General features: G+C 33.9%; 1 protein-coding gene across 2 annotated transcripts in view; it reads left to right on the top strand.

Annotated features, from left to right (window-relative positions):
• The window catches only part of LOC143252093 (homeobox protein Meis1-like), a 215,083-nt gene that overhangs the window by 118,947 nt on the left and 68,673 nt on the right, over positions 1–27,463 (top strand). The window contains exons 7-8 of one of the 2 annotated variants that reach the window (XM_076503712.1): positions 9,033–9,071; positions 23,109–23,248. In XM_076503712.1, coding sequence (XP_076359827.1) covers positions 9,033–9,071; positions 23,109–23,248 — 179 coding nt within the window. The remainder of the gene's footprint in view (positions 1–9,032; positions 9,072–23,108; positions 23,249–27,463) is intronic. The other variant, XM_076503713.1, reaches the window with a different exon arrangement.

Raw genomic sequence — 27,463 nt, 5'->3', positions numbered from 1 at the left:
CGAAGATGAATTAGTTTAAATCTTTTTCTGAATCCGTGTGTCACAGTTTGATAACACTTGATACAGGAGCATTTATTATGGGATAAAAAGTCAATTTCAGACCAATCTGGCAGATCATTTTATAGAAATGTATGTCTTATATATACTGTCATTGAACCATTTTGTTAGGGAAATTGTCATAAAGAGATAGAAGGCACATTCCGAGTAATTGCACTGAATAGCTCTCTGTTTCTCAGTGAAATTGATATAGGTTTGTATGTGTATTAAAAGTTGAGAACCATGGCTATAAAGCCTCTAAAACAACTTGATTTACTATTCAGTGTCGTAAAATTCCTACATCTCACAGTAATGCGAAACATTATTGTCGATTATGTAGTTCAAAACCTGATATATTTATTGCAAGCCATTTCGGGGGGAATGAAACGTAAATTACTGACGTTAAAGGAAAATGGGCTTGTTCGATCCTCGCGCTCAGCTGAGCGTGCGGAGAATTTCCTTGTCAGTGGCCAGGCGGTATGCAGGGAATCGTTTCACTTGTTTAAAAACGCCATCATCTTCGCTCTCTGTGCACTCTCCGTTCGTTTTCAATGTTTTTCACTAAGTTGAGCAAGGAACGAATTCTCCTTGTCGTATAGCAAAAACTTGAGGTATAACCAGCTCCAGAAACGCAGTTACTTAGTGTTGTCATGGTAACCACATTCTGCCTGGAAGTTGAGCATGATTGATGGGTCAGTTATATCTTTGCCGTCGCTGACTGGTTATTCTCTGAATTCCTTCCTCAGCCAAGTCAACTCACACGGGAAAGAAAAAGGAAACAGCAAGAGGTATAGAAGGATAGAGGGGGAGGGTAGCGATAGGGGAAGGGTGGCTCTTTGGGTAGTAGTAAAGACTGCCACGGCTGTGAAGGAATTTGAAAGGACAAGGACTTGGATTCTTATCTCGGCAGCAGGAAACAAAAGACTGAGTAGACCGCCATGATGTAGCTTCCTGCGCGAATGAGGCTAGGAGGGGTAACTCCTCACCCCACCAGCTCACCCCAGGCCATGTGCCAGAATCTTGTCCTCTTTTCAGTACCACTGCTATCTCGGTGTTTAACCCCAGGTTAAAGTGTTCAGCTTTTGGCGGTGATAAAATGTAAACACTCTCTAGTTTTTCACATTTAATTGCATTGTTTCAGGCTAGGAGTACCAACCCTTATCAGGGCGAGAAGTTTGTGACAGCGAACCTCATTTGCACGCGGTATTCAGCGTGTTAGTAGGAAGGGAGGAACAAACGACAATTTCGGCAGAACCTCAGGCTATCAAACTGGTTCATTAACTGCACTAAACACTTTAAAAAAAGATTATTCAGATCTTCTCATTCACACAAGCACATGTAATCACTGATTAACAGTCACGTTGAAAATCGTATATTGTCTCAACATTAGATTGGTAATTATAATATAAAATACGTGTTGAACAAAACATCTATTAGTAAGTTCTATGTAATTTATTAAAACGATGTACTATTTTCAACGTTAACCACCAGTTCTATATCCTTATATAAAGTTAAACACACCCAACATAATGCCACTTCTCTTTCAAATGGTTTTGTTTTTTCACTAGAAAGCAATAACGATGAAATCTATTAATTTTATTTCAATAGTTTGTTTGTACTTTTAGATTTCGCGCAACGCTACAAGAGGGCTATCTGTGCTAGTCGTCCCTAATTTAGCAGTGTAACATTAGAGGGAGCAAGCTAATCATTGCCACCCAGTGCCAACTCTTGGGCTACTCTTTTACCAACGAATAGTGGGATTGACAGTCACATTATAATGACCCCACGGCTGAAAGGGCGAGCATATTTGGTGCGACGGAGATTCGAACCCGCGACCCTCAGATTACGTGTCGAACGCCTTGTCCCACCTGGCCATGCCGGGCCTCATTTCAATAGAAGAAAACTATTTATAATTTACAGTTTTCCGAATATTTACACTTAAAAACATTGAAGTTATCACCAAGCAGTTGAAAGCAAATGAACGTTTTAAACATTCAAGGTAATTATAAATAACGCCGTAAGGGATATTTTAGAATATTAAATTAGATAACACAGAAATACTTAAACAAAACAGTTTGCTTAAAGTAAAGCGGTATAATACACCATAGAATCTAGTTACGTACGATAACAAGTAAAAGTGTGGGTGTATTAGTTGGTGTGAAATAATCACAGGGTTGATGAATATACATTGATTTCTTTGAACCACTAATGAGGTGTTTGTTTACTGGATATGATTGTTTCTTAATAGTGAACCAGAGCATTTTGTAAAATTCTAAACATGGTTTATTTCGCGATTGTGAGGATTTAAATTATTAGAAACCTTGTACATTGAACAGTAATTTTATGGAATTGGAAACTGTTTGAAATCAAGTACGATGCTGTTCAAATGTGATTGTTAAATTCGGAAAGGGACATACATAGTTTGAAATGTGTGTCTTTTAACTATCTATACGAGATTCACGAAGTATTTCCTTTATCTATATGAAGACCTATAGAAGGTTCGACACGAATGTTTCTTAATTACGTAACTACGTGAAGGCCTATACTTAATTCACAAAGGCCTGTAGAACGTTCACTGAGCGTGTTTTAATTACACGAAGGCCTTAACAATGTTCTTTAAACGTGTGAGAGATATAACTGAATGGTTGTTGCACAACTATTTAGATTGTAGTCTTGTATAATCAATCTGATACAGTGATTATTGCAAATTTTGTTAATTTATTTTTGTCGTTTACGTCGACAGGAGTGTAACAATCCAACAAAACTCTCGGTTTATGTTAATTTGTTTTTATAGCTTAATCTGCACTACAAAATATTTCCGTATCTGTTAGTTGGTGCAAGTTTCTCGGGCTTTTGTAATTCCTGATACACAGGTTTTTACTTTGGAAATCTGGATTTCGTTAAACCCTGTTTTATGAGCTACAGTTTTCGTTTGCCCTGAAATAAGTTTGTAAGTAGCAAAGTTAGTATAGTTTTCCAAAAACTCAAATGATATTAATTTCAATATCTTACTCTTTACTTGAAACGTTGCTTTCTTATGCTTTCACGTTTACATGTTATTAATTTTGATAACATAATTTATTAGGAAGTTATAGTCTCATGTAACTGTTTTCTCATACCAAAGTTCATCGTTCTCACCGCTTTATTTCATAATAATAAGTTATAACTTCGCAGTTTTCTTTCCCAAAAGAACTACTTTCTACCTTTTCACATCTGCGTTTTTCGTAATATTATCTTCTTGCATAAGTTTATTTCTGATGAAGATATATTTCAACATTTGTCCCTTGTGGCTTTAATTTCTATGGACTTTTCATTTTCTCGTGAATGTACTTGTTTATGACTACATTTTTTTGTGTTTTGGCGCGAAAATGCACAATGGCCTATCTGTAATATATGCCACAGAGATTGAGCTCGGAATTATAGAGCTGTATATCTCCTGGATTTTTAAATATGTTACGCTAAATGCTCACGTCAGTTATGTGTCCTGTTAAAAAAACGTGAAAGGTAAGTATTTAATTTTCCATTATAAAATGAACCTTTATTCTCAGTTTACTGGTGTAGCAGTTGTTAATATATTTATTAAGTTTCATGACTAAAATATAAAAAAATACCCTTTTTCTATTAAACTAATATCTTTCATCTTGTAAAAAAAATTACTTTCTCGTTAAAATACTATTCTCGTTATTTTTCTATTGTAAAATAGAAGTTTTAATCTTTTGGCTGTAAAAGTCACGTTGCACGTGAAATCTGTTGTATAAAGCACATCTTGGCGCCGTGTGTCTCCTCTCGAGGCTCCTCCATGCGAAGCTTTACGTCTAATTAACATGCAGGCATAGAGTTGCCAATCAACTGACTTCTTGACCTGTCTAGCACGAGGTGGTTTCTCCTCTGCCTGTCCCCGCCTTTCACAAGCTGACTCCGCCCTCACGTGGGGCCCAAATGTTCGAGCCCGGGTCGACTTTGTTCCTCACTTTTTTGAAAAGAAAGAGGTAAGCCGAAAAGCTTCACACTGGCACTTTGGGGATGCTCATATGGAACAGTTAAGAAAAGGGAAACTAAATGTAAAGAATTCCCAGAGGAATACATTCTTGTAATGTATAACTTCGTAGGTTCAAACGCTATGTGAGTAATTAACTCTCAGACCGTAGTCTAATCTTTATTAAACACTTTCGTAAAGGAAAGGAAGAGGTAAAAAAATCATGACGCCGAGTTGAAGGTAATTATGACATTCAAGTTGAAATACGTAACATTGTTTTATTATAAAACTTCTATGAACATAATTTCCATAACTCATACCCAACCGTATTTATATATAACATTCAAGACTTAAGACGTGGCCGTTTGCTTTAAGACGTCGAAAACTGATCGCTATTTGAGGTTTTTAAACACGCCATTCATTATTCGATCTATAACTGTTAAAATGTACTATTATGTAGATTTTAAATATTGAAGTTTTGTTATACAATAAAGTGGTAAAATTATAAGAAAAAACAGGTTTATTAAATGTAGTATTCAACAGCCTTTTCGTTTGAAGAATTTTAATCTATTATTAAAACTGCATACCTTTACCGTGAATTTTAGTTTTCAAGAGAATCAAAACGTTGTTTCTCGAAGTGGCCCGGCATGGCCAGTTGGGTTAAGGCGTTCGATGCGTAATCTGAGGGTCGTGGGTTCGAATCCCCGTCGCACCAAACATGCTCACCCTTTCAGCCGTGAGGACGTTATAATGTGACAGTCAATCCTATTATTAATTGGTAAAACAAAAGTGCAACAGTTGGCGGTGGGTGGCGATGACTAACTGCTTTCACTTTAGTGTTACACTGCTAAATTAGGGATGGCAAGTGCAGATAACTCTCGTGTAGCTTCGCACGAAATTAAAAAAAAAAAAAACATTTCTCGAAGTTAACCGTCAACTCTCAAAGTTGTTGTTACTTCAGTATTACTGCGTTTTATGCTAAAAACTGGCTGTCATTTGTCAGCGTTTGCATATGTTTCATTAAAGAGATGATAAACTTATTTTGATTATTAAGTTTTTGTAACATAGTAATAATATACTATCATGATGTTTCGGTAATTAGTATAATTATAGTAAAATATACGTCACTGTTAATCTTCAGTAAAAATGCGAGCGACTCTCCATGAAAATCGGTGACGATAAAAATATTCACATCCAAAAGCATCAAATCTATTATTCTCGGCTGCCACCTGGTGGTTATCTATCAATAAAAGTCACGAAAGCATATGCAAGTTTAGAACTGATTGAAGCATCCATATCTTTATTGGAAGACACACTCGTTATCTGTATATTTATATTTTCAAGCTGACACCTGATGACTAGATTATGGAGCGTATTATGGGCTTGACCTGATAAGAGAAATACTGTATGAGGAACGTCAGCATCTGTGAATTATATACTGATGTTACATCACAAACTGAGTGGATCACATTTCGATCATGGAGGGGTGAACCTAGGAGACAAACCTCTCACCGTAACAGGACTTATTCTATAAAGCCTGAATATATATATATATACATACATACATCCTGTTACACAAATAGAATCACTCCGTGTGCCTGGCCATCCCTTGTATAATTTATTATAATATTTGTAGATGCATATTCAGCAATGGTCACATAATAAGAAAGCATGCTTCAGAATGATTCATTCAAAAAAAAGTTTTACTTTATGATAATGAAATGAATCGCGTAACAGGGTATTTCTCAGTGTTGTTTTTCAAACTTGTGTGTTCCAATAGTCGTATTAATGTCAAATGCACATCACACATAGAGCACATTAACCATGCTGTTATTTGCTCAACAACATTACGATACATTAGCACATCGTATTGACAGTGTTCTTTAAGATATTAGCTTTTCATATTTATAGGTGTGCCCGCATGTCATATTCGTAAATCTCTAACTGGTAGTTAGATATAACACGTATAACAACGTTAAATTTGGATGGATTTAACTGCAATCCTCACGAATATATTACGGCTTTGTTGGGATTGCTAATCCTGGTAAAAAACAACAACTGAGTTTTATTCTACACTAACGAAAGTAGCCGGCTTAGCTCGGGTAATTAGGTTAATTTATTCTGGATGGCTATTTAAATATGTGTATTCTAAACTCATTTTAGCATGAAAGTGTAAACTTTACGGGATGTGGCCTGTTTGTAAAGGTAATCTTCCATCAGACTTGTCTTCCAAATTTATACTTAAATAATAAAAACAACGCTCTTTAATTAACGGTGCCTCTAAATTAGAAAACGTCAGATATATATATATATATATATATTCAATTTTATACCTTTTACATTTCATTCGTTCAGCACATAGCTTCTTAACAACAATATTAGGTTACACTTTTATTGCTAAGCAACATGATATAAAAGCCATTGTTGGAACCAAAAGTAACTGACTTTTCTATGCATTAGAAATCGTTGTATGAGGTACCACTTTTTATCTTTCGTTTGATTATCTCATTATAAAGATGCATACGCACGCACGTGCGTGTCTGTTTGTATGTCTGTTGATTTACAGTAGAAGAATAATTGAGTAACTAAAAATTAGGTTTTAGTCGTTAACACGTGTATGGCACAGTATCATTCACGCATGATGACTAAAATAACTAAAGCAGTGTAGTTATCTCAACTTATAGTGTTAAAGTAGTTCGGTTGTCATTAAATATAGACTAAACTCGTAAATTATAGTAATACAGCGTGGTAGTTTTCTGTTTTTATAACGTCACAATTTTTGTACATTTTAGTCCAAACATATCATTAATTTTCAACCAATCGTAAACTACTCGTTTCTAATTGACAGGAAGTCAAACTACTTAAATTAAGTAATAAGTTGCTATGACATCACTGCGTGATTGAGAGATAGATACATGCTGTGTTTTGATAGTATTAGATTATCGAATTCTGCTGACATATTTTCAAGAGATGATACTTTGTCATTTTTATAAATCAGTTAGTTTTATGGACTAGATAAGGAAACTATTTGTAGCAATGTGGTTGTAAAAATAGGCCACCTACCAGGTTAAGTGTATAATGATCCTTAGTTTTAGTTACAGGTGTCCTAAGTATGAAAATGTTTGATGTACATCATTCACTGTAAAACTCGAGTTATTAATTACTGAAGGTTATTTATTAAGAAGTTTAACTAACTATATAAAAAGAGCTACTTTAAAACTTGCATTTGTCGAATAGATATTGCAAGGTTTATTGTGTAGTGCTCAGGTGTGGCTGTGTTTTCCTTTTACCAAAGTCACATCGGACTATCTGCTGTGTCTACCTAAGGAAATCGAACCCCTGATTTTAGCGTTGTAAATCCGTAGACTTGCCACTGTACCAGCGAGAGACGGCATCACTCGTGAATGCGCATAATTTTATTCCGTTTAATAACTTTATAAACAACCTATAACAAATATGTATGCTAATTTTTCGTGATGAATATTCATACGCAACATCTTAAGAACAATTTGAATATATACGTGACTCACCAGAAGAGCCCACAATATATTTATTAAAGAGGGAAACATTCAAGTTCAAACTATGCGCTTTGGTAATTTGCAAAAATTATTCAGCTTATAGTACACAAAACCAGTTTCTTTGTTGCCATAAGTAATGTAGTTTCTCACACGTGTGTTACTTTATTTTTATTCTCTCTGTTGAACAAAAAGTTTCTATTAGTTGCACATTTTCGCAGTTTTAATATATACGCAAACTAAACAGACTTAATCAGTGATGTCGAGAAAACCCACTTGTAGAGAAATATATATGTAAAAACGGCTCGTTTGGGTTGAGAAAATATTTTACATAGAAGAGCGAACAACGTTTCGACCCTCTTCGGTCATCGTCAGGTTCACAAAGAAAGAGGTTTTGTTTGTTTGTTTGTTTGTTTTAGAATTTCACACAAAGCTACTCGAGGGCTATCTGTGCTAGCCGTCCCTAATTTAGCAGTGTAAGACTAGAGGGAAGGCAGCTAGTCATCACCACCCACCGCCAACTCTTGGGCTACTCTTTTGCCAACGAATAGTGGGATTGACCGTCACATTATAACGCCCCCACGGCTGGGAGGGCGAGCATGTTTGGCGCGACGCGGATGCGAACCCGCGACCCTCAGATTACGAGTCGCACGCACGCCTTAACGCGCTTGGCCATGCCGGGCCAAGAAAGAGGTAACTGACCAACACTCAGTTACACAACCCCTTTCAAACATGTGGTCAGCTTCCGGTCAGTTACCTCTTTCTTTGTGAACCTGACGATGACCAAAGAAGGTCGAAACGTTGTTCGCTCTTCTATGTAAAATATTTTCTCAACCCAAACGAGCCGTTTTTGCATATATATTTCTAAACAGACTTATTGTTTTCATAACGTACATTGTACATCCAACACACACTGATAATGCCTTCATAATGTACATAGAGCAGTACACACAACTAATATCTTCATAACATATACATATTAATAAAAGTACTTAGGAAAGGCTGTTGTCAGCATTTTGTACCAAATCCAGTACTAAGCTATTTTTTCATATCAATACAACTATTTAGAAAGTGCTGTTATAAGCACATTGTATTCACTTTTTCAATACAAAACTATTCCTTCATATTAGCACAAGTATTTAGGAAGTGCTGTTGTAAGCACTTTATACCATGAACAGTACTAAACTGTTTATTTATATTAATACAGCTATTTAAGAACTATTGTTGCATCCACTTTATATCTCCATTAAAATGTTTCATGACATTAACAAAGGCATATTTATTACATACATTGTAATATTTGTGAAGATTACAAAATGTTCAGTATTAAGATTGTTTCACTTGTCATACATTTAAACATTTATTTTATAGCATTTAAAGTAACAAACAATAATCTGTTTTCTTACCGATAGTACTCGCTATTACGATTGACCACTTTTTGAATGTTATGATAGCAAAGTTAGTTTCAAAACCAAAGTTTTCTTGTTTTTGTCTCACATTTATAGACCCCGGTGTACCTGAAGAATCAAACTCGGGAATGGCATGTAAGTTTGTGATTTCCGGTATAAGCTCCACCTTTTCCTTTTTAAAACCGTCTATTTACTTTACTACAGAATAATATATTTTTATACTTTACTTTTTCATCTATTTTCAATTTTAGTCTGGATGTAAATGTTATTTTTGGTTATTAATTTAATTAATATTCTATTAAAACTTTAAGTTATCAATATTGTTTTTCATATTTAATTCTTAGTTTATTTATAACACGCTAGAGGGCTTTTGTAGGATTTACTAAGACTATGAGTACAGGCAACATGTAAGATTCTTTCTGAGATTTGCATTTCATGGCAGCATGTTTTGAAATCAATGACACGCTCACAAACATAAAGCCTATGTTTATCTTACCACTTTCGTCATGACTATTGGCTATACAAACGATAGATATTAATTAAGACTATAACGTTTAAGTTATAGGATCTACAGATATATAAATTTCAGTTTGATCTATTTAAGCGATGAAACTTTTGTCTTCTGCAACAGTTTCTTATAGTACGTTAGAGAAATCAAACTAAAGCTATGTGCCTCCATATACTAGGTTAGGTTTCTGTTGTTTATTAAGTTAGTTTAAAACACAAAGCCTATGTTTAACGGTAAGTGGTTTACTTTTGTTTCACTTGATTTCCAAATGGCTTTATTTTTACTTTTTTGTTTCGGTAATGGAATAAAATAAGACAATCTATACATATAAACGGTCTCCCACTTGTCCAGTAAGATTTTTTGTTTTTTTTATAAGCCTTTGTCCAAACTGCAACTTCTAACAAAGAAGGTTATGCAAACTTCTGTCCTGCAGATTGTGAGAACTTTAGTAGTAATAGCAGTCTTTATAACAGCTTCTGTTAGCTTTGCTTGTGGTATGGGATCAACGGATCAGATGGATGGTTTGAAGGATTCAATGTTCCTCGGCTAAGCAGATTTGTTAGATGCAGTAAACAGAGGCAGTGCTCGTGCGTACTGCTTTTCTTGATCAATTGTGCATGAATAATCCAATCAAGAAAGACGGAGGGACGTCCACCACATCTGAAACCAAACTACCGCCACACCATCGCTGAAGCAGAGAATATTGAAGATAATGACACTTATATCTACTACTAGGTGAGGATGTGACAGCTCAAAACTCGTGCAGAATATTGTCCCATCAACAAAAGCTCTACAGAGACTCCGAAAATTAGTGGGAGGCAATAATTGAATATAGCGATCATTATGAATTAAAAAAAAAAAAAAGTCTTTCAATCATTTCGTTCTTTTCTAGGGGTGAGAATGTTATTAACAAGAATGTCCTATTGTCAAATTTTTGGGTATTTCTGGCACGAACGAACCGTCCAGCCCATAAACACCGACAGGCGATAAGTACAGTTAGTAGAAGGTTCCACTTAGTCTTAACTGTGATGTGTAGGGTTTGTTGCTGATTGGCAGATATGGTGACGTCAGCTATGCCCTCCAAAACATAATGAGCGACATGAGCTTCAAAGAAGCTGGGCACGTTTGCTCCAAGCACGTGAGTTGCTCTACAATATTTCTGTATGTAATTGGCACATACTTGTCACTCACTATCTAATGGCCTGTTACAAAGGTGAGGAATAGTTCATATGGGAAGGAGGAAGAAAAGATGGTGGAATACATTTTATACCCGTTACCAAGAAGTTTTTTTAATCATCTAAGTTACTGATTATAGTAGTTGAGAATACTTTCTAGTTACATGTATGTAGAATTATGTCCAAATGATGAAAGCGTACAATTTAAAATCCAGTTTATTCGCTGTTGGTTTGACACTTTATTGGTTCTTTAAAGAAAAAGCTTATATAGGAATCTCAAAGTATAGTTACTGTCAAAAACTGTCCGTAGTCTAATAAAAACAAGACAAAAAATTAAAATATGCCTTAATTTATCTAAGAACATGAAGTACAGTATTTTATATTCAGTATATTTTGTGTTCGAGAAAGTCATACTTTATATAAAAATATCCAAATAAGAGTTATCTAAGCATTTCTCATGTACGTTTACTGTAAACGTTATTGAACTGGAAACGTTACTAATATGTTGTATTTGGAACTGTTATTGAACTGGAAACGTTACTAATATGTTGTATTTGGAACTGTTATTGAACTGGAAACGTTACTAATATGTTGTATTTGGAACTGTTACTGAACTGGAAACGTTACTGATATGTTGTATTTATTATAGAATTGTTACCACTCTAGTTCTCCAAAACTTTACTGATACATAAATGTTATAGGTAAGGAAAAATTATTTGCTGGTATTGGAAGAGAAAAAGAGAGAACAGAGTTTGTTCGACGTATGAATATGCTGACAACCAAATATTTCCTGAGCATATTTTTAAGTATATTGTAACACACATCAGCATCTAGGATTTCAAGATAACGCTGTGAGAAAACGTTAGGGAAATATGAGACTCATATGGAATTCTGCTGTGTCACTTTAAATTTTAATTCCACTTCTATGTTATTTTCAAGAAAGACCTGGAGTATAAAATATACCGAGTTGGTTTGCAACGCTTTTAACAACTGATCTGTTGAAGCTTTTTTTCAGACTTACTTTAGTTGAATTTTTTTAACATTATACGTTGGAAGCTAATTTGAAATTGAAAAACGTTTTATTTAATACTCAGATATTTTACGCATTATTTTGTAGTAACTGCACTTATTTTTAAATTAAGGATTTAAAAATGTATGAAAACTTTAAATACGTGTTTTTCTTGGATGTTTAGGGCGTAAAAAGTAACTTGTCAAAGTAGATTCATACCTTTACAAAAATAACATTCTGAGTTATTTTAGGCCTGTTATAAGAAAAAGGCAGTAGAATTCGAAACGATATGCAAGAACAAGTGTATTACGAGGTATAGAATCGTTTGTTTGTGAGTTTGTTTTCTTATAGCAAAGCTACATCGAGCTGTTTGCTCTGTTTACCGAAGGGAATCAAACCCCTGATTTTTAGCGTTGTAAATCCGCAGACTTATCGCTGTCCCAGCGGGTGACATATAGAATAGTAAGATAATTAAGCATACTATTAAGTAAACGCGTCTTACAAGAGAAATAAGTTACAGCAAAATATAAATGAACAATGAAATCATTTTGATATAATCTGACTTTAAATGTATCAGAAACATTTGCGAAATTAGACTGAGTTTCAGGGATACTTTCTTAATGATATTATTTTCCAAATAGAAGAGAAAAACAAAATTAAAAATTAAACTGAACCACCTTATAACGCACTTTGCTTGACCTTAAATGTAATTCATTGTTCACGAAAATGTTTTCATTGTACAGTTGAAATTTCTTAAGAACCGTAAACCATTCAGCAACTTAATATGCGAAATACGCAGTATATGAAAAACAACAACAGTATTATTTAAATCATTTTCTCATTTACCTTCAAGTTTCATAAACTAGTGAATTAGTTGAATGATTCTGGCAGTTTTAATATTACAGAAGTAAAAAAATTAAAATTTTTTTGTTTGTTTGGAATTTCGCACAAAGCTACTCGAGAGCTATCTGTGCTAGCCGTCCCTAATTTAGCAGTGTAAGACTAGAGGGAAGGCAGCTAGTCATCACCACCCACCGCCAACTCTTGGGCTACTCTTTTACCAACGAATAGTGGGATTGACCGTCACATTATAACGCCCCCACGGCTGGGAGGGCGAGCATGTTTGGCGCGACTCGGGCGCGAACCCGCGACCCTCAGATTACGAAGCGCACCCCTTAACGCGCTAGGCCATGCCAGGCCCTTTAAAAAAAAAAAAAGTAAACTCTGAACATTCTTTAACAGCAGATGTCCATATTTGCTAAAATCCGAAGATTGTAATATGCGAAATATGGAATGTTTGTTTTTGTGCTAAAGTGTAATACAGCTCACACACAAAACCTGCTTGAATATTTTAGGATCACTTCAATCACCACACGTTTACAAACATGAATCAAAAAGACAAGAACATTTACAGTAACAACTGAAGGTCCCTAAACTCGTGTTAAACTAGAGAAGAAAACGTGCTTGTTACTTATAATTACTGACAAAACCATAAAGCATTAATATTATAAAACATTTGTTTTGAATATAGCGCCAGTTTTCACAACATAAAAACACTAATGAGTTTTATTTTTGTGAGAAAATATTTGTCCTATTTGAAGTTGATAAAACAGTGGTGCTATTATAATCACTGAAAGGACAAAAGAAGGCTTATAACACAACGTATGAAACGTTCTTAATGCATGTGAAAATATGTTTATTTGCGTCACGGGATTCGATTATAAGTATTTTAAGGTTTACTAAAGTAGTCTGGAAGCTTCTTTATGAAGAACTAAAAATATAAAAACATTACTGAACTGTTAAACTCCATTCAGTTTAAGCTTTGTGTAATTACGTCTGTTTTTTTGTCTCATGTTGCATGACTTGTTTTTTCGTTGTTTTCTATACGTGTAGAATATAGCGTGAAGTATGTAACTAATATATTTATTTATGAAAAAAACAGTATTACTTAACAGTCAGATTTTATAGGCTTAATGGCATAACTGATTCATGGAGTATATTTGTAAAATACATGAAAAAATAACATTACTTTCACAGCCTATTAATTCTATCATTGGGAGAAACATTCATATATCACTCAAGTAGTATTAAACTGAAATGTTAAAAAATATTTGTAGCAGAAAAAGCGTTATTTTCCCTTCATAATGTAGATTGTATTATTACTGTTTTGTTTTTCTTGTTGCTATGGATGCCACGTACGAATTTTTCTTTCTGTTAGTGATAGCTCAACCTACTCCATATTAATATAAACGCTGCAAATTTCTTTTGAACAATCACAGAGAAATGAACAAAAACCTCGAACATCAAAACGGTATTGTTTATTGTTACTTATGGTGTGAAATGGGTATTTAAATTCATAATAAAACAAATTATCAGCTGTGAAAAACACAGAAAGCTTCTTCTGGAGTTATGGGAAAAGTTGAACGTTGTCCACAGATGATACAGTTAGTTTATTAAAGTCTGCAGAAAATATTTATATTCGTCACAAGGAGAGGTCAGGCTGCTCTAAAAAACAAAATCGAAGTGTATGTAGACATTGAAATGCTGAACTGTTTATATAAGAAAATATAAGTAATTATCAGTATAATTACTCCATTGGTTCATTTAGGTGTACCCAATAAACAATAGCCTAATTGGCTAGGTTTCTGTTATAATATAACTTCGGCTTAAAAGTTAGATATGATATGTGATTTCGGCGTGCGTTATTATAAGTTTGCAAGTATAGAAACTTCAAAAATGACAACTTTTCTGCCAATAAACAGACATAATAAAAATAAATGACCTCATAACTTTGGGAAACCAAAGCTATTCATGACCTATATCATCTTTACTGTTTGTTTGTTTTTTTGAATTTCGCGCAAAGCTACTCGAGGGCTATCTGTGCTAGCCGTCCCTAATTTAGCAGTATAAGACTAGAGGGAAGGCAGCTAGTCATCACCACCCACCGCCAACTCTTGGGCTACTCTTTTACCAACGAATAGTGGGATTGACCGTCACATTATAACGCCCCTAAGGCTGAAGGGCGAGCATGTTTAGCGCGACGGGGATGCGAATCCGCGACCCTCAGATTACGAGTCGCACGCCTTAACACACTTGGCCATGCCGGGCCTCGTCTTTACTTATGAGGTGTCTCTTTCCAGCATCGATTCTTATTCCAGTAGTCATTGATTACATATAGTTTCTAATCACGTCAATTACACTGTTGCAACACCTCTTGAAACCACGCATCTTTTAAATACGCGATCGTTGTTTAAAAGCTTCGTAAGAAACGGCAAATTAATTTCACTTAGTTCTTGGTACAAAATACTTTTATATAATAGAAAAAAGTACCGAAATTTGGAAGCTATTTAGGCCTATGTTTAGCGATTGTATTTAACTAAACTGGAAACGGGAAATGAAAAGAAGTATTATTGGAGAAAGAGTGAAACTGGTCTCGTCTAACTCGTGAAATTCGGAGAAATCGAGCGTGACCGATTGATCGACCGAATAACGCTTGCTTGGTCTTTGTGATTATGGTAACATACAAACGCATGACTTAACTTCGTCTCATTACTATAAATAACTATAATATAAGCAAAACACGTCTATCATGTATTTGTTTAAATATTTATTACAAAAATAAGCTATATCAATGTAAAGTATATCCTATAAATTATTTATTTATTTTTCACATACAGGTTACTATAGGTGATTATTTGTAATTCTTTTGGTAGGCCTATTTTCATACACGGATTGAGAAATTAGGCCCGATGCTGATTGAGTAATGTGTTGGAATATAATTTGTTGGTATCTGTTTTTGATATATACTGCATGTTCATTGTTGATACATTAATATTATTATAAATATGACCTACAATGTAAAGTTGAGAATTATAGATAGGAATTTATATTTTTATACACTATATAAAGAAAATTAATATTATTATTTTTTTACTTATGCATATGTTGACTTATGAATATCTAACCTCCAAGGCTATGAATAAGGAACTTACAATACAATAATTTAATTCTGATGTAGAAAATTTCAAAACAATCTCTTCTCATCTGTGGAAATAAATATAATTATTGAAATTATTTAAAAACAAGCTGGTGCCAGCAGCCATTTTGAAAACCCTTCAACATTTCGTTTCATCCAAACTCAGTAAATGTTGAGCAACAATGGGCCTTAAACCTTAAAGACAAAGCTCTCCCGTCAGCTGTAGTGTAAGAGACAGTTCATTGTTATTACCTTAAAAATGTCTTTATTAATATCCCGGATGAAGAAATGTAATATTTCTGAAATCATAACATATAAAGTCTGCTCATGACTGTGTAAACATCTACACAAAGTAAATTTAGAAACATTCAGATTTCAAAGTGTATTTGGGCAATCAAATCTATAGATCTCTGCGTTATATTAAACCTCTTAAAATATTCATAGACACAGTGGCGCACGCATTTATAACACCAGTACAAGGCTTAAATAGGTGGTTCCTTTTAAAGCATGAATTAAAATTTATTGGCATTTTACATCATCTAACTGAACGTAACATGTTGATCCTCAGGTAAAGTTGAAACCAGGATTACCTGATATCCTATGAAGGCAGAAGTTACTTTAATGCACACCCATTTTGGCCACACTGACAACTTCCAAACGTTCAGTGGTTTGTTGCTCTTCCAAGAAGTCATTATTTAACTGTATACTAAAATAATGTAAACAAAAATCACGAGTTAGAGGTGTAACCAAGTGTTAATTTGAACAATTCAGAACGTATGTAAACACTTCACATGTCAAAAACTGTATATATACTGAAGAACAATAAGCTGGTGGCGTCTAGCAATCAAGAAAATAACGAAAATTAGGTCACAAAATGTTGAATTAATTATAACAATCGGTTACAAATGTCAATAATTATCTGAAAATGAATAGTTTAATTTGAAACATTTCTGATTATTTAGATTTGTAGTGTTTCGATATCCGAGGCGAAATATTTAAGAATAATTTTTATAAGCGAGTTTTAACACCTGGGAAAGTGTGAGGGTGTGTTTTCCACTAACAAAGCCACATTGGGAGCCCACCGCGGAGAATCGAATCCCTAATTTTAGCGTTGTAAATCCGTAGACTTACCGCTGTACTAGCAGGAATACCTGGAAAAATCATACATAAACAATATGTTTTGTTTGCATCAAGACCTTATTTTGAGAGCGAAGAAATCGTATTGTAAACATGACTTTGTTCCATTAAAGTCATGAAATATTCTAAGTCATTATATTTTTATTTCTATTATTTTTCACTTGATATAAAGAAGGTTTCTGGATTCCTGTTAAAGAAATACAAACTTTTGTTTCGAGTATTTGTGAATCAAATACAAACATAATATTATCTAAATTCAGCAAGTCTTTACAAACATAACATTATCTAAATTCAGCAAGTCTTTACAAACATAATATTATCTAAATTCAGCAAGTCTTGTTAGAATTTTCTAATGATAGCTCATTATATACGGTATTGGATATTATAATTCCAGAAGTCTCTCTAATGCTTCTAGTGACAGCTTATTAGATACAGTATTGGATATCGTCTAAACTCACAATGTCTTGGGCCTGGCATGGTCAGGCGGTTAGGTTTCGAATCTAACCGTCACACCAAACATGCTCGCTCCTTCAACCATGGGGGTATTATAATCTGACGGCGAATCTCACTATTCGTTGTTAAAATTGTAGTCCAAGAGTTGGCGGTAAGTGGTGATAACTCGCTGCCTTCCCCTTATTCTTATACTGCTAAATTAAGAACGGCTAGCGCAGATAGCCCTCGTGCATTTTTGCGCGTAATCCAAAACGAACAAACAAAGAGAAAGTCTTGCTAAGGCATTCTAGTGAAAGCTTATTGGGGTTTAAAGCATAAATATTTATAAGGTAAATATGCGGTAATTAATTTAACAAAATTTCTTAACTTTGCTTTATAAACTTGTTAAAATAATTTTCAGGCAACCTCTGTATAATATCATCCTAAAGTTTTAAATAATCGAAGCTGGGAACGTGCTGTAACTTAGGGGGTTTAAGGTTAATAAATTGTAATTAATATTTCTCTATATTTCATTGAAGAAAACAGTATAACAGGAACAGTTTCAGGATATATTCGTTACTTCTTCAAGAATACAACTGATGCTGATATAATTTGTGGAGTGAGTGAATTATGGGAACATTTTTTGGGATATGTACTTATAAATTACAAAAATAATGGCCCCGGTATGGCCAGGTGATTTAAGCACTTGACTCATAATCTGGGGGTCGCGGATTCGAATCTCTATCACATCAAACATGCCCGCCCTTTCAGCCATGGAAGCGTAATAATGTGACGGTCAATCCCACTACTGGTTGGTAAAAAGTAGCCCAAGAGTTGGCGGTGGGTAGTGATTACTAGTTGCCTTCCCTCTCGTCTTACACTGTTAAATTAGGGACGGCTAGTGCAGATAGCTCTCGTGTAGCTTTGCGCGAAACTCAAAACTAACTAAACTAAACTTAATTCATTTATAATTAATGTGACTTATAAATAAACTAAACATATTATACCACATCGTTTAAACAAAACAGGAACTATTATAAAAAATATTATAATTAGCCCGTATCATATACAAACTTATCAGGCTTTCTCTTAAACTTACCTAAATTCATTACCTACGCAACATTCGAAAGCAACCCATTCCAAAGGCTATCCACGCTGTTAGAAAAGTGAAACTGTCTTAGCTGAAGATGACTTCTACCCTGCCAGAATTACAACCTATTTAAATTTGTATTCAATACTTCTGTAGATACAACTTAAAATCCTGTTTGCCCTACCACTAGCAACAACACTGCTTAAATTACTTAAGAACCTGATGAACTATTATTCCCAAATCCCTTTCTTTCATGACGTTGTTAAAGTTATTTCCATCCAAATTATACTTATATAATTCAAATTATGAAAACCTATGTACATGACCTTGCTCTATTGTAATAAAAAAATATTTCTAAAACTCTAAATCCCTTTTGCAAACCAGCTGCGCGCCATTTTCCCAACTAGTCACACCCAATATCTTAATATCATCGGTAAATTTAAGTAATTTATTGACAGCTTCTTCATCTGTATCGTTGATGTAAATCAAAGAAGGGGAAAAGTCCTAAGACTGATCCCTGAGGTATCCCACTTGTGGCGTTAATCCAGTCTGACTGAACTCCATTTATAATAACCATCTGCTTTCTTCCATCCAGCCAGTCTTCTATCCATTCTGCTAACTTATCTGACACATTTAGAGAACATTGTTAAATAACCACAAATCATTATTTACGATCGTTATATTATAGACTTATTTACATTCTCGTTCTAAGTTGTAATCACACACATATGATGCACTGTTGACGAGGGTAAAGAAATACATGGGAAGCATCCTAATGTGTATGTTACGTTAATAAAATAGTTGTAGTAAGTTATCGTGAAAAGTAACACGTTATAAAAGTGAAATTTTTAGTTTGCAAGTCAATTCAGGAAGCAACATTGGCCACTTTCCATGTTTTCCTTTTTATAGTGTTCTATTTTAATTGTTTTATGATTATTATGAAAGTAACATGTCACGTGAACAAGATATGAGAGTAACATGTCACGTGAACAAGAAGATGACAAGTTATATTTGGGCTAACTTCAAAAATGTTTTAAAGTTTACCCTTTCTTGAAGTTCTAATATACACATAAATATATATGTAGTTCATAATAAAAACTTTTAGTTTGTTCCCATTAGGAAAATATTTTGTTCACTTTGAAACAGGTTTAATGAGTCATTAACTAATCAAGCAATTTGTACTTCAGTGTTTTACGTTTACAAAGTGTCACTTGTTAACACTTAAATTCTGCTTAACCGAGCTTATATATTTATCAAACATTTTAAAGAAATCTAATAAAATTTTCGAGTTATTACCTATGCGAGCTTTTAGTGACAGATGGATTAAAATAAATTTCTTTTTACACAACTATATATCAACATAAAACAGAGATTTTTAATGTCGGAAGTGTTAAATTGAATATTGGAAAATAATGCTTGGACAGTAAATTACAAAGTTTATTTTAAATTTAGAAATGTTTTAGGATTTTATGTTTGTTGAGGATATCGCGTAAAGCTATACAAGGACTACCTGCGCATAGGTGTTCCTAAATTAGAACTGATACACGAAACCCAAGGCATTAAGTTAACATTATCCATAGTCCGCTCTTGAGTTACTCTGTGTAATGAAAGAGTGAGATTTGACAATCCACTAAGTGCGGACCGCGCTTTTGTGGCAACGGAGCGTGAATTATAACACTTAGAATTTGTAATACTAACCTTCTTAATCAATAGGCCACAGCAGGTCAAATAGTATGGGTATTATCCATTCAAAACATATATGAAACTAATCACGCTTTACAATATGTGTTTCGAGACCCCAGTAAATTATTTAGCTAAGTTTCCTGTTACATTTATATCTGGCCCGACATGACCAGGTGGTTAAGGCACTTGATTTGTAGTCTGATGATCACGCCAAACATGCTCGCTGTTTTTCATCCGTGGGGGCGTTATAATGTCACGGTCAATCCCACTATTTGTAGGTAAAAGAGTAGTCCAAGAGTTTGCGGTACGTGGTGATGACTAGCTGCCTTCTTTCTAGTCTAAATTAGGGACGGCTAGCGCAGATAGCCGTCGTGTAGCTTTGCACGAAATTCAAAATAAACCAAACCATTTATATCTAAGAGCTTTAGTATTCAGTTTAACAAATGGTCTTTCACTGAAATTTCACTGAAGGAGTAACTGGCGTCTTTATGTTTTTATATCTTTGTCAGAAATATCATTAGTGTTACTTAACTTAAGTATATATAAATGTCCTTAATCCCTAGTTCATTTCATGTCATAAGTTTGCGCTCGATGTCAATAACATTCGGGATTCTTATCGTGAATGAAGTGTAGATTATTATTAATAATTCGTCTTCATCATTTGCTAAGCTGACAGTAACAGTGTCAGTTACTAAAATCAGCATTTTACAACGCAGAAGTAAATTTGAAAGTGATGGCCAGAGCAAAGTATTAAATTGGTTTTAGTTTTAAGTGTAAAAAGTTGTTTTGTTCTAGTTTTAAGTGTAAATTAAACTTCATGTTTGGCTTTTTTCCACCCCCTTACAGGTTGCTAACTTTCGATCAAGTATGTTTGTTTTTGTTTGTTTTGTTTTTTTAATTTCGCACAAAGCTACTCGAGGGCCATCTGTGCTAGCCGTCCCTAATTTAGCAGTGTAAGACTAGAGGGAAAGCAGCTAGTCATCACCACCCACCGCCAACTCTTGGGCTACTCTTTTGCTAACGAATAGTAGTATTGACCGTCACATGATAACGCCCCCGCGGCTGAAAGGGCAAACATGTTTGGTGCGACGGGGATTCGAACCCGCGAATTACGAGTCGATCGCTTTAACCACCTGGCCATGCCGGGCCTTAGAAGTAAAGACATTTATAAATGAATATATGTGTCAATAGCTGCATATATATTGATTTTGCACAAGTTAGTGTGAGTATATTCACTTGATATAGTTGTGAAAAAGTACTTTTTTTTCGTGCCCAGAATAACTTATTTGATGATTTGGAAAATAAACGGTAAAAAAATCAACGTTGTAATGAGGAATATTTTTACAGATTTTGAGAAATGTTTCTTGTTCTCGACCAATGTTAATAATTCCTCAAGGAATTTTTGCTTGAGAACAGAAGTGATGTTAACGGACAGGTCAGCCCCTTGGGTCATCATCTTGAGTCAAGTGTCATTCAAACTTCGTTTCCTGTATTATCTAAGAGTAATAGAAGTGAAAGGTTTCGATTACTACTGTTGGACCTAATGGCCGCCAAATGCAACAACATGTTTTCTGACACCGCCACCAGTGTCTCCCATACAGTCTGAAAGTCAGTGATAAGAATCACTGAAGATTACCGTTGATTGAAGGCGCTATCCCTGAAGAAAAGGACCAAAATGAACGTAAACACACTCGAATTGTACAGTGAATTAGGACTCGGCATGGCCAGGTGGCTGAGGCGCTCGACTCGTAATCCGAGAGTCGTGGGCTCGAATACTCGTCACACCAAACATGCTCGCCCTTTCAGCCGTGGGGGCGTTATATAGTGACGGTCAATCCCACTATTCGTTGATAAAAGAGTAGCCCAAGAGTTGGCGATGGATGGTGATGACTAACTGTCTTCTCTCTAGTTTTACACTACTAAATTAGGGACGGCTAGGTCAGATAGCCCTCGTATAGCTTTGCGCGAAATTGAAAAACAAACAAACAAACAGTAGAGTGGGTTAGATTATAAAAAACTCTTCAGTATTTTAATGTCTATATAACATTGTTATCAAATCGAAAAAAATAGCGTGGAAATGATGCCTGATTGTATTATATTTACACGTGATTGTATTGTAGTTACACATTACAGTTAGATTTTATTACAGAATCGTTGTTATATTTCAAGGAGGATTACTTATGTTTTCTAAAAAAAACAAAACGTTATTTTCGTCACTAAATCGGATGAATATGTTCAGTTTTCAAGATTGTAGAATAAATGTTACATCACTAAACTTTGATGTATCAACCTATCGGTTGAGAAAATTATACTCAGACATTCTGAAGTTTGAGGTGAGTTGTTCACTAGCATCCAAGTAGAAAACCCGCATTTTTGTTCGGTTTGTATTATAAAATTGTTTAACGTAATAATTTGGCAGAGCTAAGCGTATCAGAATACCAAAAAAATTAAACAGTACGTTTATTTTCAGGGGTAGTTTAAAAATATATATAAAAATCTTGAAGATAATAGGAATGCTACACTTTTAATCGGGAGTATAGTTCGTGTGTTTGTTTTTGAATTTCAAGCACAGCCACACGAGCCCTCCCTAATTGAGCAGTGTAAGACTAGTGGGAAGGCAGCTGGTAACCAACACCCACCGCCACTTTTTGCGATACTCATTTACCAATCAATACTGGAATTGACCGTTACTTCATAACGCCCCACGGCTGAAAGGTGTGACGAGGATTCGAACCCGCGACCCGCGATAATGAGTCGAATGCCTTAATCACTTGGCCGTGTCGGGCTGGTTGTATCCTGAAACAAAAACTGATCATTAAAGGTATTTGTTTTGAATTTCGCGCAAAGCTACACGAGGGCTATCTGCTCTAGCCGTCTCTAATTTAGCAGTGTAAAACTAGAGGGAAGGCAGCTAGTCATCACCATTAACCGTCAACTCTTGGACTACTCTAAACGTCTGTGTAGTTAGGTATTATCAAAATATATTTCTCGGCATGTTTACGTCTAAATAAAATAATGGTTCGTATATAAGGGATTACTTTAATGTAGTTGGTGAACAGAGTGTACTGGTGTCATCGAATATACAAGAGTAGGTCGTAAAAGTGTTTTCTTATTTTGGGCTAAGCACGGATAATAAATCAAAATTTATATTCTCATCACCAGGGGACGCCAGTATAGGTTCGGGAGACGGAACGGGAGAGGATGACGATGACGAAAGAGGAAAGAAGAGACAAAAAAAACGTGGCATATTTCCTAAAGTTGCTACTAATATAATGCGTGCGTGGCTCTTCCAACACCTGACGGTAAGAAGAACAAATATTTCTTAAAATAAACTATCAGACTATGCCACAAATTAATGATCACAGTTGTTTTACATGTCATAAAATTATAAACTTTGTGATTTTTTTGTTATTGTAAATAGTGAGTTGAACTTTGTGTTCCCGTAAAGAATTTGTCATAATAACTGGTTAAATAATTAATTATTAATATTCATATTTATACTCGTTTTTCATGTTCATGTTGGTTGTAGCATGAGAGAAGGATAAGGAAAATAAAACATGAATTATGCGATATTAGTATGATAAACTTTCTCAAAATGTGATATGAAATAGTAGATATGTCGTGACATTTATGAAAACTTGATGTCTTTAAAACATTTAATATGAGTGTTTTTAGGCTTCCAATAAGCTCAGAACTTAGAGAAGATATGCAAACAAGCTATGATAGTGAGCTAAGAGTAGACAAGGAGTGATAAGAATAACATTATGCTACGAATGAAGGAGTGATAAGAATAACATTATGCTACGAATGAAGGAGTGATAAGAATAACATTATGCTACGAATGAATCGAACGATTTGTCACTGATTATACTGTTTATTAGATTACATATATCAAAATGCTATTAATATGACTTTTTTAAAAGGAAAAAACACAAACGTATATTTACACAATCTATCAAATATAAGAAGATAATTATTTATTCACAGCTAGGAAGATGATGGTTTGTAAGGTTACAAGTAAAGGTAACTTGTAAAATCGCTATTTCATTGTAAGGTTACAGTAAAAGTAACTTGTAAAATCTTTATTTCATTGTAAGGTTACAGTAAAAGTAACTTGTAAAATCTCTATTTCATTGTAAGGTTACAGTAAAAGTAACTTGTAAAATCTTTATTTCATTGTAAGGTTACAATAAAGGTGACTTGTAAAATCGTTATTTCATTGTAAGGTTACAGTAAAAGTAACTTGTAAAATCTTTATTTCATTGTAAGGTTACAATAAAGGTGACTTGTAAAATCGTTATTTCATTGTAAGGTTACAGTAAAAGTAACTTGTAAAATCTTTATTTCATTGTAAGGTTACAGTGAAAGTAACTTGTAAAATATTTATTTCATTGTAAGGTTACAGTGAAAGTAACTTGTAAAATTGCTTATTTCATTGTAAGGTTACAGTGAAAGTAACTTGTAAAATTGCTTATTTCATTCTAAGGTTACAGTGAAAGTAACTTGTAAAATATTTATTTCATTGTAAGGTTACAGTGAAAGTAACTTGTAAAATATTTATTTCATTGTAAGGTTACAGTGAAAGTAACTTGTAAAATTGCTTATTTCATTCTAAGGTTACAGTGAAAGTAACTTGTAAAATATTTATTTCATTGTAAGGTTACAGTGAAAGTAACTTGTAAAATATTTATTTCATTGTAAGGTTACAGTGAAAGTAACTTGTAAAATATTTATTTCATTGTAAGGTTACAGTAAGAGTAACTGTAAAATCTCTATTTCATTGTAAGGTTACAGTAAAAGTAACTTGTAAAATATTTATTTCATTGTAAGGTTACAGTAAAAGTAACTTGTAAAATATTTATTTCATTGTAAGGTTACAGTGAAAGTAACTTGTAAAATATTTATTTCATTGTAAGGTTACAGTGAAAGTAACTTGTAAAATTGCTTATTTCATTCTAAGGTTACAGTGAAAGTAACTTGTAAAATATTTATTTCATTGTAAGGTTACAGTGAAAGTAACTTGTAAAATATTTATTTCATTGTAAGGTTACAGTGAAAGTAACTTGTAAAATATTTATTTCATTGTAAGGTTACAGTAAAAGTAACTTGTAAAATCTTTATTTCATTCTAAGGTTACAGTAAAAGTAACTTGTAAAATATTTATTTCATTGTAAGGTTACAGTAAAAGTAACTTGTAAAATCTTTATTTCATTGTAAGGTTACAGTAAAAGTAACTTGTAAAATCTTTATTTCATTGTAAGGTTACAGTAAAAGTAACTTGTAAAATATTTATTTCATTCTAAGGTTACAGTGAAAGTAACTTGTAAAATTGCTTATTTCACTTCACGTTATAATAAGATTAACATTGTACTTGAGAGTAGAATAAATTATTTTTATTGTATGTAGTTGACAAATATTTCTCAGTAAAGCGCTTGATTAATGAAATCTCTGATCGCTATAAATACATACAGTATATTTTTATTTTATATCTAACGAAATAAGGAAAATGTAAATCCAACTGTTTATTTGATTGAACTATTTTTTATTACATGGTTTTCTCTTTTGTGTTCATACGTTCAAATAATATTAAATGTGTTATTTTTGAGACGTCATATAATTATCAATAATTGTAACAGTTGTAAATAATAGACTTTGGTACACTATTTCTACGTTTTACGCTTAAAGAATTAGAGTGATCAGTTATCTGTTAAATGAAGCACAGCATAAACCAACTATTTATATTTTCTTTCTGGAACACTTTCTCACGACTCGCACTTTCCTATTAATGTGGGAATTCTACCTGGTATCAGTAAACTACCAGTTAGCCAAGATGACGTTTTCACACACTTGTTGACTTACTTGAGCTGGCAGTATATATATATATATATATAAGTCTTTGTAGCATAACGGGTCCACTGTAATACCAACTTCCGTGGCTCAACTCGTGTATTTGTACTTATTGCCGGAAATATATGGCTTTTCCGTAGCTTTATTAGATTTCACGATCTCTGCTCTTGGGTTCTGGGAAAGTAAATACGCACTTGTATATACATTGAAGGAGAATCACTGTAGTTTTTATAGTCATGAAATTACGGTAAATCTAAGCTGCGAAGTTAGGACGTGATTTTTCAAAGTTGAAAGTTTTTCTTTCATAGCAGCAATAAATTTGTTTATTATCTATACACAGTAACCATTTTATCTATTACATTTTGAATTAATATTAAAGATAACAAACCCTCTACCAACAAAGTTAACAGTTTATTTTTTGCTTTAAGGAACTGCTATCTGCGTGATTAATAAAGTTATTACGATTTTGAACTTTTTAAAATCTCTTTATAAGTAAGTAGCATGCTCAATAGAAATTACAGCCAGTATGGAACGAGTGTATAAATTCTCTTTAGGAAGTTATAAATAAAGCGACCTTATGTCTTGAAATATGTATGTGCACTATATAGAATAACAGTTAATAATAATAGTTTTTTTTTTGCTGTTTAAATAACGTGTGCGTTTATTTATTTATTTTGATGTTCACGCAAAGCTACACGAGGGCTATTTGCGTTAGCCGTTCCTAATTTAGCAGAGTAAGATTAGAGAGAAGGCAGCTAGTCATCACCACCCACCATCAATTCTTTGGCTACTATTTTACTAATGAATAGTAGGATTAACTGTCACATTATAACGCCCCCACGGCTAAAAGGGCGAGCATATTTGGAATGACGGGGATTCGAACCCACTACTCTCGGATGACGAGTCGAGCGCCTTAGCCACCTTGCCATGCCGGGCCCAACGTGTATGTGTGTGTGTTGTGCACGCTTTATACAATAAATGACCTTAAAGTGTTTTCATGCAGAATAATATTTTAAAGATGTTATAGCTCTCATAGTCAAAAGAGCGTAAAACGATTTGAATTATAAACAATTGCTGTTAGATTTCATTATGGATGGTTCATTCAAGTCTTTATTGTAAAGTACAGTTCTTTGGCTTCTTTAAGACTTTTGTTTTCCAACATTCCAACATACACAGTTTCATTGTATGATTGTGATTAAACTGTATCATTGTTGATTTTCATTGTGGTTTTCATAATGTAGGTTATATGATGTATTTTAGAATGGAATTAGTAAATAATATTCTAGGTCATTTTTACTGAGATGTTTAATACTTTGATACCAATTATTCATTTATCTTAAAATATTTTCGCCACGACATGGAAAACGTTTCGTGTTTTATTGTTCTAATGTAACAACTACAGTCCTCGAACCACACTACTGTGATGTCTGCAGAATATTTCAGCTATGTGATAGAAAACATGAAAATACTGACATGATAGTCTACTATTGTAAATTTATCAACTATACGATGCATTTACATTTTAGGACGATTGATGTTTGTTAAAAAAAAAACCCACAAGGGATTATCTGAACATCGAGAAATCGAACACTAGGTTCTAGTGTTGTAACTGTTTACTCACAGTTGTCTCACCGAAGGACTACATAGGACAGAAAACAAAGAGCTCTGAG

Source organism: Tachypleus tridentatus, chromosome 6 (assembly GCF_004210375.1).
Source record: "Tachypleus tridentatus isolate NWPU-2018 chromosome 6, ASM421037v1, whole genome shotgun sequence".
NCBI lineage: Eukaryota > Metazoa > Arthropoda > Merostomata > Xiphosura > Limulidae > Tachypleus > Tachypleus tridentatus.
The sequence above is the reverse complement of the archived record's forward strand: the minus strand, read 5'-3'. Positions and strand labels throughout refer to the sequence as shown.